We start from the raw sequence: 12224 nt of genomic DNA on the forward strand, positions 1-12224 counted from the left end.
ACTGAGTGCGAGCGGGGGAGGCGCAGAGACTGGGAGACACAGAATCAGAAGCAGGCTCCAAACTGTCGGCACAGAACCAGACAGGGGGCTCGAACCCACGAACCACGAGACCATGATCTGAGCTGAAGTCGGACACTTAACCGACTAAGCTACCCAGGCGCCTCCTCAAGTTTTTCTTTTCCCTAAGCTAAGTGGTTCTCAAAACTTAATATGTGATATTACATGTGGAAAATTGTTGGGTGAAGCAAGTGTTCTGTGTCTTCTGGGGGCGGCTACTCAACTGTATGCATTGGTAACTACTAAACAAAAAGGGTGAATTTTACATGTAAATTATACCTTAATAAAAGATTTCTTAAGAATCACCTAGGGAACTTAGTTCTGAATGTGGAGACCTGAGAAGGGCCCAAGGAACCAACATTTTAACAGGCATCCCTGTCTCTTCTTACACAGGCAGCTCAGTGGTCACATCTGGAAAAAACACGGCAAGTACAGCAAGGTCCACCCGGCAAAGATCCGCAACGCTGCCTGCCCCACCAGCAGCTGCCGCCCACTCCTCCGGGAAAGGAGTCAAGGGTGCAGGCCCGGATCTGTTCTCCACTCTGCCTCAACCTCTGAAAGTCTTCACGCCCGTGGGTGATAGGCTTCCAATCTGGGATAACTAAAGGAGAGAAACCCAAAAAATATTGTACTTTAAGATTCACAGAAGTCTTAGAAATAGTTTTAAACTCCACACAGCAAAGATTTTTAACTTTGAGGAGGGAGGACACCTTTTCCAGGTATTAGTCTCTGTTCTGATGGCCAATCTGCCAAAGAATCCACTTTCAAAACTAACAGGGTGCCTTCACTGCTCCAACAGTTTGGAACGGCTCACAAGTTTATTACCAAATATGGCTGGCTGACCAGTTTACACTCTGCTGCTGAGGGTGCGCTCTTTGCGTGACCTACCAGCCAGCCTTCTGTGTCCGGGCCCAGGGTGGGGTGAACACAGGGCACTTTTGCAATAAATGCTACCCTCTCCTAACCCCCTCCCACACTTCCTTCCCAAAAGGCACGTTAGCCATACCAAGACCAGTGTGGGTCTGCAGGGAACATCCCTCTCAGAAGGCCCCCCTTTTGGAGAAAAGGCCCTGAGAACTACAGGGAGCGAGACAGGCTGTGTTCCCAGTTTCTGTGCTTAGACTCCAGACCCCCCCACTCCTCCTACACAAGGCCACATCCCCTTCCCAGATTTAGGATGCCAGTAATATGCCAATCCGCGTAGCCACAGTAATCAAGAGTTGTGTAACTCAGCTATGAACAAGGGCATGTTTTGAGCTCAAGTCACCTGCTTGGAAGTTTTTCTGCTCATCCATTCCCACTGAGATCAGTTTACAGGTGAATGTACTAGGAGAGATTTTCATATCAGGTTTTCTGTACAAACCAGTAAGCCATCAGGTACTATTTTACACAAAGAATGGGGTAAAATCCTCAATAAGACATTTACTGGCAGCTGAATTCTCAAGTTTGGGAAAAGACGCACAGACCACAAATGAATCTTCTAAACTGTATTTGGAACTCACAAAACATTTGGAACTGACAAATCTTCCTAGAGACAAGGCCCCGAGCACAGAAGTCTGTCCCCACCATAAAAGTTTTACATTAACTGTACAGAACAAAATTAGCAATGAGTGATCTTTGGCACTAGAATGGTAATTCCTTAGCTGTTCATACAACATCCAAACCACACATGACATTAGATTGCTGGTTAACAGTTGAAAATTATATTTCAATTATCTTAAAAAGCTAGAAGTCCTAGCTAAGTTTTTCAGTATCAATATGCTAACTGTATCTAATACTTAGTGCCTGAGGTAGAGACTTCTGTAAGAGCTTTATTAGAGAAAACACAATTGGAAAGTACAATAAAGAAAAATTTCCAATCTTGGAAGCAAATAGCCAATGTCTTTGCTGGTTCAACAAGCCAACCTTGAAATGTAAAACACTTACTCCTTTTATTTCTGTAGGGACTTTGCATGGGAGTAAGACTTTCTTTTGTTTGGACTCCTGGATTTTAGAATACTATGGATTGTCTCTTAAAAAAAATTTTTTTTTATTATTGAGAGAGAGAGAGAGACAGAGTATGAGCAGGGGAGGGGCAGAGAGGGAGATGCAAAATTAGAAACAGGCTCCAGACTCTGAGCTGTCAGCACAGAGCCCGACCTGGGGCTCGAACTCAGAGACTGTGAGATCATGACTTGAGCCGAAGTCGGAGACTCAACTGACTGAGGCACCCAGGCACTCCTGGATTGCCTCTTTCTAAAAAGTATGACTATTAAGGTGGAATGTGCATGAACCAAACTCACTTAACGTTATTATTAAAAACAACACAACTGCATTAGGGGCAACAAATAAAATCTTTTAATCTCTCCATGATGTGTGGCCAGAATGTAACTTTTATTTCCAAACTCTACACTGTAGAGGCGCTGGGGCTTTCTTATTTTCAGGTGGTAAGGCTCTTCATGAGATTACATGATTTTATACAGATACAATTAACCTAATACCTGGAATCTTCCGATCAAAGTGACCCACAACTGTGTATCTTTGACTTCCAGGTCCCTTTCAGTCAAGAAAGACCCTTCCTTTATAAAAAGGCATTTCTTAAAGTAGGTTCAAGTATAACATACTTGCCTTTACTGCAAGCTAGCTGGCCAAAAATTTATCATAAACTGTAGATGTTAGAGGTATACGGTCTCCTAAATGAGACAGAAGGAATAAAGCATGGACATTTATAAGCTGAAAGGGTAAAGCATCAGTATGACTAACGGGAATGACATTTAAGTCCATTCTTGGTATAAACTGCTTAAAGCCAAGTGTTTTAAGCCATCACAGACTCCTGTGATCAAGAGCACTGGAGGATGGTTTACTACTGCCATTGTGTAGTTTTGTCAACTATTTTTGTCTTGAAGACCCAAGTTCAGACACATGACCAATAAATAGTTGGTCTTTGAATACCTTTTACCATAGGCTCTAACTACTTCGTAACACTTCCAAGAAGTAGCTCCTGAAACTTGGAAAAGTCAGGTGAACTGCTTAATTTTACACCATTAAGAAATGACAGAGTTACGGTACCGAATGAGGACTTTTTTTTCTCTTTAAAGACATAGGTGTCCTTGTAAAAGACAGATATGTGGGAGTTGTCAGGGCTGTGAAAACCATTTTAGATCACAAAGTTCATTTTTATCAAAAGTAGTTTTTTGCAGATTAGTCAAGGAAAATCCCCAGAAAAACGGGCTTCAAATGAGATAACATATTTGTGGCTTTCAATGAGCAAATATAGAAACAGGAAAAACTAAGTCATAAGGCAAAGATGAAGCCACAAAGTGAACATTAAGACTTCTTTAGGAGAAAATCTAATTCTCCCTTCAAATTTGAATTAAGAAAAAAGCCTGTTTTATAAATCTCTCCTGGTAATACATTTTAACACAAATGAGCAAAAAACACATCGGAATAGATCCAATAGTATATTAAGAAATATAAACATATTGACCATATCCTGGTTCTAGTAGATGGAAGGACTAAGCACTCAACTATTTAGAGAAGCAAATGTCATAGGACAGACATGACTTTATGGCAATTCCAAGGAATACAATTTTGATAGGGGAAAAAAAAACAACCTGCGGACAGGCTTTTTATACTAATACCTGTAAGTTCCAGAATAACCAGAATGATATGTTTATAGATTCGATCCCAATTCATGGGTTAAGCTAGACACTGATAGGGCCATTTTCCTAATGGAGGTCCATGACATGCCATTATGGGGAAATGGCTTTGGCAAACTCCCATGGTTCAAAGGCTGAAGAAATGTACCAAGAAAGCAGTGAGAGTTGGGAACTCTATGTCATAGCTAAAACTTTGGTGAGAGAGTAGACTCGCACATGTGAAGTGACTTAGAATATTTTTCTATATACTTTAAGATATTGGAAGAATTATCCAGTCACAAAATAACATTTTCATCGGAACAAGCCAAGAGGAAACACCGAGGGCACTGTTTGTAGGAACTAAGTAGACGCTTCTGGCATCACACGTCTTTGCCTGGCATTTCTGCTTGACTCCTGTCCTCTCTGTCACTCTCGAGCCCCCAGCCTTTCCTCTGGTGAAGCCACTGTCTCCTTCAGGCTCTGTGTAGATGTGCATTGAGTGTGTATGTATCTTCTGTCCTTTGGTTAAGAAATTTCCTTGAATCTCTAGTGACACCAGAGGGGACTGAGAGATCTTCATCTTAAATAAGCTTAGGTGTTTAAAAGCTTGCTTGTTTTCTAATAAGCACTTGAATTTCTTTATAAAACACTTGGTATGAAGGAAACTGCACGAGTCTGCTAATGATCCAGGACATGTCAGGTCTATTGTTTTCTGAAATTCCCCTTCAGTCTCTCCTGAGTTTACTTTCTGATTAAGGTGTTTAGAGATTATAAGGAGCTTCTCTAGGCTAAAATTTATAGATTAAGAAAAAAAAAAGGGCAAAAAAAATTAATGGATGGCTAGAAGCTGAAATTTTCTGAGTAGAACAAAGAAAGAAATGAAAAAGAAATGCCCAAAGGGTGCTGTTCCAGGATTCTCCTAAATAATAAAGAATGGACATTTTAAAATTAAGACCTAAAAAATAATACTTTTGCAATTTCAAAGTCAGAGGTGGCTTGCTTTCTATTAGAAAACAGTGAGACACTCAAACCGAAAAGCTCCATGGGAAACAAAGGCCCCTTCCTTTACATCCTTACCAAGCTCTTGCTTACAAGCTCATAAACTGTAAGACAAACGATGTGAATGGGCTGGGAGAGCAAAGCTCTCCCACAGAATACAGGACTGAAAACATCAATAAAATACTGCAAATTGTGTTATGTGAACATCAATGCTTGTCATTAACAAATAGATATGCCTTGAGGGAATAAATTCTGAAATTCTCTTTAGGTCTATTTACAGATAGAATCCCCATTCTGACTGGTCTTCTATACAGAAAGAAATCTACATTGGCAGAAGTACAGAAATTATAAAAGTTACGCAGCAAATTACAAAAAAATAAGGAATTTGGATTTAGGCCTTCTGCCACAGGCAATACAAATGGCTCTGAGTATTTTTAGCCGAGAATTTTTTTTATTTCTAATGTTAACATCCAAAGAAAATATCCACCATTGGTTTCTTAAGAAACCAGAAAGGCAGGTTTCTGGATAGAGATTTAAGGCAAATCAAATAGGTCCACAACTAAACACTGTAGTAGGGCTCATTTTCCAGGCATGGCTTTGCAATAGAGGAATCTTAGGAACACCTCTGGTCAGGGTCTCCACGCTGCTACCAGACTGAGGACACTTTTGCGTATCAGCCTTTTGGGAGAACTTAAATTATGTACACACCTTCGAGGCATATACTGGCAATGCTTGATAATTAAACGAATCCTGCAGTTAATCATTTATATCCTTTGAAAATACAAACAGGTTTTCAAAGATTGGATATAGGTGTGGGTAGGTGAATGAGATTCAAAGATTTCTTAAGTAAAGGAGAAAAGATCTCAGCCTCCTTCTACTGTGGACTTTCTTTCCAAGATTGAAAATTGATGCTTCCTCCTCCAGCTCCTGACATATCCGAAATCTTCCCTGCAACACGAGAGGCACTTTTATTAGGTGTAGCATCTATTAAAACTTTAAACCCAGGGTGGAATTTGCTGAACAAAGTAATAACACTGGCCTAATAGGTATTACCTTAAGGATTTTTTTTCCTTTAATATAAAAGTGTAACTACAGCGGTCCAATATACAAATACAAAAAAAAGTACTCATACTAAAAAAATGTACCATAATACTGTACATACAAAAACTTTTCAACAAGAATGATTTAAATATATCTTTTTTTCCAGATCTGGAAGACACAAATGTAAAGTTCTGTAACAGTATTATTGCTGAAATATGTGCCCACGAACACGGTGTTTCCCCTTTTCTCCCCCTTGTCCCAGCCCCGCTTTCAGAGTCCCCTGAGCGTGGATCATGAGCCAACAGCATCCCTGAAGATAACCAGAGCCAAATGTTTACTCCACGGAGGCCATTATTCAGTGAGCCGCTGCTTACCACGGACTATGGAAGAGCACAAGTTTTAATCCCAGCCAAGATTAAATCCAGACGGAGGTCTTTCCATCCCCTGATTTGCTACTAGCACTGCTCTTGTTGGACCCAGCTTTGGACCCCACTTTGGCTTTTTTTTCCCGGGGACCATGAGGGTTGTTTTGGTGACTGTAGGCCTGGATTGCTAGATCCAAGCGCTCCTGAGCCATTTTGATCTCCCGCTGCAGAGTCTCCAGGTCAGCTGGGAGGTTCTCCTCATGGCTGCCGTACTGTTGTTCCTGGGCGATGTTGGCCTTGTTTTGCTTGTAGGCAATCTTAGCGTTGGACAGTTCGGTGTACTGGATTTGATCTGGTTTGACGGCAATGTTATAGCCAGGGGGAGCAGATGGTGTATTCCAAGTGAAGGGATAATTATAAGCACCCGGATCTTCCAGTTCCCTCCTTTTACTGTTTAGTGAGTCTCGAATTGTCCCGAACCCCAAATGAAGCATCTCCCAAATGTTAAGCAATAGGCAAAGGCCTGTAACACCATACATTATCAGAAGGAAGATGGTCTTTTCAGTGGGTCTCGAAATAAAGCAGTCTATCTTATGAGGGCAAGGAAGTCTGCTGCACACATAAAATGGGTGGACTTGGAAGCCATACAGAAAATACTGCCCTATCAGAAAACCCACCTCAAACACGGTCCTTGCCAGCAACTGCAGCACGTAGATTTTCATAAGCCCGTCCTCCCGAATCCGCCGGCGGCCATCGTGCTTGGGTTTAGGTTGGTTCTGCTCTTTATTTTCTTTTTCACTTTCCAATTCCATTTCCGGATACATCATGGGATCCTCCTCATGGTCCTCTTCTGTTTCTTCCAGAGCCCGGTGCTGTTTCCAACGCATTGCATAGGGTTTGCTCCGAGCTGTTTTCTTGTCTGCTTCGCCATGCTCCATCTTGGCAATCTTATGAATGGCGTAGCCCAGGTACATCACCGAGGGGGTTGCCACCAAAATGATCTGGAATACCCAGAAGCGCACATGGGAGAGGGGTGCGAAGGCGTCATAGCAGACATTCTCACAGCCTGGCTGCTCCGTGTTGCACACAAATTTGCTTTGCTCATCATAATAGATGGATTCTCCTCCTACAGCTGTAAGGACAATCCGGAAGACAATCAGTACAGTGAGCCAGATCTTCCCCACGAATGTGGAATGGTTGTGGATCTCCTCTAGCAGGCGAGTCAGGAAGCTCCAACTCATGGTGATGGAATTGGTTTGCCCTGATAAAAATGGAAAAATGAAAAATGTCAAAGGAAAATCAACAAATACAAAAATCTGAACAACTTAATTTTTTGATGGTATCTCTAGGAACTACTTTTTTGAATACTTGAAATCTAACTTCAAGGCTCATGCCAGAGTGCTAATTAGAATAAAGAGCATCTCACTCTCTACTACCCCCAGGAAGGACAATTCACCTCAGTCTATGAGCACATCTTTGGACCTACAGAATCCTAGAAGTCTGGTTAGCTTTCATGTCTTCCCTAGTTCCAAAGGTAAAATTGTAGCTAACATCTGAGATGTGTTTCTCAGACCCAGCATACTAGATTCTTTATGCATACTATTATTTCATAAACTTCTCTGTGAGATATAAATAAGGAAATAGTGAGAGGTGTAGCTATTCTTTCCAGTCATGGTAAGACTCTCACCGAGAACATAATGGGGACACTTGGGTTGGACCCCGTTGTGAAGAGGTACCTTATTAGGAAATTTAAATTTTGGACCTGGTGACAAAGTATTAAAAAGAATTAAGGAGATGATACAGCTGCAATAACTGGCAATGATCAAGAACTAAAACAAAAGACAGAAAGGAACTAGGAAGACTAGGAACTGGCTAGACTGCACAGGATAGCAGATTCCAGGATTCTGTGTACTGCTGTATTTGGTTTATGGTAGATTTACGTTTGCAAACTGTGGTGTGAGGACATTAAATCCAATCCATAGGCAAATCCATTCAAAACAGCATTTTGAAGGGCAGTTTTATTCTGAGATTCTTAGATCTATACGCCCAGCATCTGGGTAACAATCATCTAAATGAGATGATGTATATACAATTCCTAACGCAACCGCTGACACAAAGCACACTTCTCTCTCCTTCTTCTCTTCTTCCCACTCCCAGTTTACTTTTGTAGATTATAGGTGACCATCAGCATCCAAGAAGTTTAAATATACTTTACCTGTTACTCAGAACTTCTGTTATCCAGAATTTTCTTAGAGAAATGATGTTTTGCTTATAACTTTTCCAGATTCCCTCTGGAAGGAAAAAAGACAAGTGAAGGTCACAAGCTTCCTCCTACAGAAAATAATCATTAAAATGCCATTTTCAGGAAGAAACAAGTTTTCTATGGAGCAGAGGAATTCATCAGCATGAGGAAGAAACATGCTTGAGTTTGAATACCTCCGTATATTCCTCCCAATACATGTGATAGGAGAAACTATGTTTAAAGTGACCCAAAGATTAAGTTATTGTAGTCTAAGAAAATACGACAGGATAGAGTGCCTGGGTGGCTCAGTTGGTTAAGCGTCCGACTTCGGCTCAGGTCATGATCTCGTGGTTTGTGAGTTTGAGCCCCACATCAGGCTTTGTGCACAGAGCCTGGAGCCTGCTTCAGATTCTGTGTCTCCCCCTCTCTCTGCCCCTCCCATGCTCATGCTCTTTCTCTCTCTCAATAATAAACTAACACTAAAAACATTTTTTTTTAAAGAAAGAAAAGACAACACGACAGGAAGATGAGTCATTCATGAAAATCTGAAGCAGATCAACTCTGGCACCTATAGGAAAAAGCCAAAGCGGAAAAATCTCAACAAATTTAAGCTGGGTCACTAAAGGCCTTGCGAAAATCTTCACCCTGGATGCTCTATTCCCGTTCTATTCCCTGGAGCAGCTAATACCTCTCACTGGGATTTGAATGGCCAACAATGAGCAAGCTGTTTAGTTAAAACACCCAACAGCTGGCTCTCAGTCACTGGGACACTTGAATACACTGGAGGTGATTTACAGCTTCACACAAAGAAACTGCTCACGGAAAGAAAACACCTGCATCTGTACTGTGATTTTAAAAAAATAATAACACCGGGGTGCCTGGCTGACTCAGTGGAGCATGTGACTCTTGATCTCGGGGTTTTGGGTTCAAGCCCTACACTGGGTGTAGAGATTACTTTAAAATAAAATCTTGCGGGGAGCGCCTGAGTGGCTCAGTCGGTTAAGTGTGTGACTTCGGCTCAGGTCACGATCTCACAGTTCGTGAGTTGAAGCCCCACTGGGGCTCTCTGTGCTGAAAGTGTGCAGCCTGCTTAGGATTCTGTCTCTCCCTCTCTCTGTGCCTCCCCCTCTCATACATACTCTGTCTCTCAAAATAAAACCAGGACAAATTAGTGTGTGTGTGTGTGTGTGTGTGTGTGTGTGTGTGTGTGTGTGTGTGTGTTAAAGTTTATTTGGGAGAGAGAGAGAAAGCACAAGTGGGGAAGGAGCAGAGACAGGCAGAAAGAGAATCCCAAGCAGGCTCTGCACTGCCAGCGTAATGCCTGATGTGTGGCTGCAATTCACGAACCATGAGATCATGACCTGAGCCGAACTCAGACGCTTATTAACCAACTGAACCACTCAGGAGCCCCCACATTATTACTTCTTATCAAGTTCTGCCAACTTTGAATAGTCATGGCCAGGAGTCATCCATAAAGTGCCAACTTTGTTCATTTGCTATCATTTAATTTAATAAATTTAAAACAATCTCTAAGTGTTATGTGTTCGTAGTAATTTAATAAGAAAAACTGGTGGTAATGGGGGTAAGATATTGGGAAAAAACCTGGAAAATTTTCCAAAACGTCAATGAAAAACTAAGAAAAGGGGTGCCTGGGTGGCTCAGTCGGTTGAGTGTCTGACTCTTGGTTTCAGCTCAGGTCATGATCTCATGGTTTGTGGGTCTGAGTCCCAAGTAGGTCTCTGTGCTAACAGTGCAGAGCCTGCTTGGGATTCTCTCTCTCCCTCTCATTCCGCCCCTTTTCTGCACTATCAAAATAAATAAACTTAAAAAAAAAAAAAGACAGATAGTACAGGCACCTACAGAACATGGAAGTATCAAGATTACATGCAGAATCTGACCACCGAAGCATTTTACCACTACTCTCACTGAATACACAAGTTATAAAACCACAAGAGTAATATGCAATCTTTAAATGGTGACATAGTCAAGTTTCTAACACAACTCCTGTAATGATTCACACCCCCAAGTTCAGACTAAGATTTTTCCAAACACCACATTTAAAGCATTTTCCCTAAAGCCTGAAGTTCGATTTACTCCAATTAGTCAAAATCACAGTGTAACTGTTAGTTAGAAAACTCCTCCCCTACACCTCTCTCCATACCAAAGACAAGTATCTTTTTAGCAATTAATGTGATGAAAGAGTTCTCAACGGTTCAGCATCTCATATAATAATCTACCTTTTCTGGGGGGAGGAGGAATTAGTCCTATGTCCTTCACAGCTTATAAAGCAGCAATTTATACACATATAGAAGTAGGCACTGTACACTGGTTAAGATATAGTCTAGACTTAGAAAATGTTGAACCCTAAGAACCTGGCTTCCCAAGGGCAATCACAAATGCCACAGCACCCTGTACCCATACCTTCAGTATATGTGATGTGTTTAGTAACTTATCTCCAGCATCTCATAAAATGGGTAATGGGAAATTTTCTTTCTTTAAAAATGTTCCACTACAGTTCCCTTTCTTCTGAACCATTTTTTGCTCTGCTATCAGAAACCTAAAATTCAGGACATAATCTTCTCTGACTTCCCTTTTTCAGCAAACAGACATGAATACAGAATGGAGGGTGAGTGTGTGCAATTACTCTGTGAATGGCTCTCATGGAAACATAAAAATCATTTCCATACTTCATCTTTTAAAGCAAGTGCCATGGGAGCACAGGATGGGTGGAGCACGAGTGGAGCACATGGGAGCACAAGAGGAGGGGGATGGCAAGCTGTTAAATGTTTTTTCTAAGAAAGCCCAATTGATTTACATGTACATATGTACTTATTATCCTCCTGAAAAAATATATTCTTCATGCTTTGGTTGAATTTATCTATAGACAAATTCTAGGAAGCAGTATTATTAGGTCACAGGAAATGTAAATCTGCATGGCTCTTGCTTTGCACTGTCATCCAACTTGAAAAAAAAATTTTTTTTTTAAATATCCATTTTTGAGAGACAGAGAGATCATGAACAGGGGAGGGGCAGAGAGAGAGGGAGACAGAGAACCCCAGGAGGGCTCAAACCCACGAACCGTGAGATCATGACCTGACCTGAGCCAAAGTCAGACGCTTAAGCGACTGAACCTGCCAGGCGCCACTGTGCGTTGTTCTTAAAGATTTTTTAAGTAATCTCTTTCCCAACATGAGGCTCAAACTTACAACCCCAAGATCAAGAGTCGCACAGTCTACCAGCCAAGCGCCCCTCAATTTATGTTTTTTTATTTTTTTTTAATGTTTATTTATTTTTGAGACAGAGAGAGACAGAGCATGAACGGGGGAGGGTCAGAGAGAGAGGGAGACACAGAATCTGAAGCAGACTCCAGGCTCTGAACCATCAGCCCAGAGCCCGACACGGGGCTCGAACTCACGGACTGTGAGATCATGACCTGAGCTGAAGTCGGATGCTTAACCAACTGAGCCACCCAGGCACCCCCAATTTATGTTTTTAATATACCAAGACATACTTCCCCCATATCCTTCCCCACTTCATGGACTATTTCTAGCCTTTTGCCTATGTATTTGTAGAATATCTTCTTTTTTTATTAAAAAAATTTTTTTAATGTTTATTTTTGACAGAGAAAGAGACAGGGAGACACAGAATCCAAAGCAGGCTTCCAGGCTCCAAGCTGTCAGCACACAGCCCAACGCAGGGCTTGAACTCAGGAGCCGTGAGATCATGACCTGAGCTGAAGTCGAATGCTTAACTGAGCCACCCAGGCACCCCATGCAGAATATATTTTAATATAGTATAGACATTAATCATTTGGCATTCAACATAACACTTCACTTTATTGTCTTCCTTTAATTTTTTTTTTTTTTTAAACGTTCATTTATTTTGAGAGAGAAGGAGAATGCG

General features: G+C 41.4%; 1 protein-coding gene across 7 annotated transcripts in view; it reads right to left on the bottom strand.

Moving 5' to 3' along the window:
• Nucleotides 1-5722: 5722 nt before the first annotated feature.
• Nucleotides 5723-12224, bottom strand: part of GJC1 (gap junction protein gamma 1) — a 34685-nt gene continuing 28183 nt past the window's right edge. For all 7 annotated transcript variants that reach the window (XM_007093817.3, XM_042966381.1, XM_015542757.2 and 4 more), the window contains exons 2-3: nucleotides 8295-8370; nucleotides 5723-7340 (exon numbers count right to left, since the gene is read on the bottom strand). In XM_007093817.3, the coding sequence (XP_007093879.1) occupies nucleotides 6130-7320 (1191 nt within the window). In that variant the 5' untranslated portion in view covers nucleotides 7321-7340; nucleotides 8295-8370 and the 3' untranslated portion in view covers nucleotides 5723-6129. The remainder of the gene's footprint in view (nucleotides 7341-8294; nucleotides 8371-12224) is intronic.

This window comes from Panthera tigris, chromosome E1 (genome assembly GCF_018350195.1).
Source record: "Panthera tigris isolate Pti1 chromosome E1, P.tigris_Pti1_mat1.1, whole genome shotgun sequence".
Taxonomy (NCBI): Eukaryota; Metazoa; Chordata; class Mammalia; order Carnivora; family Felidae; genus Panthera; species Panthera tigris.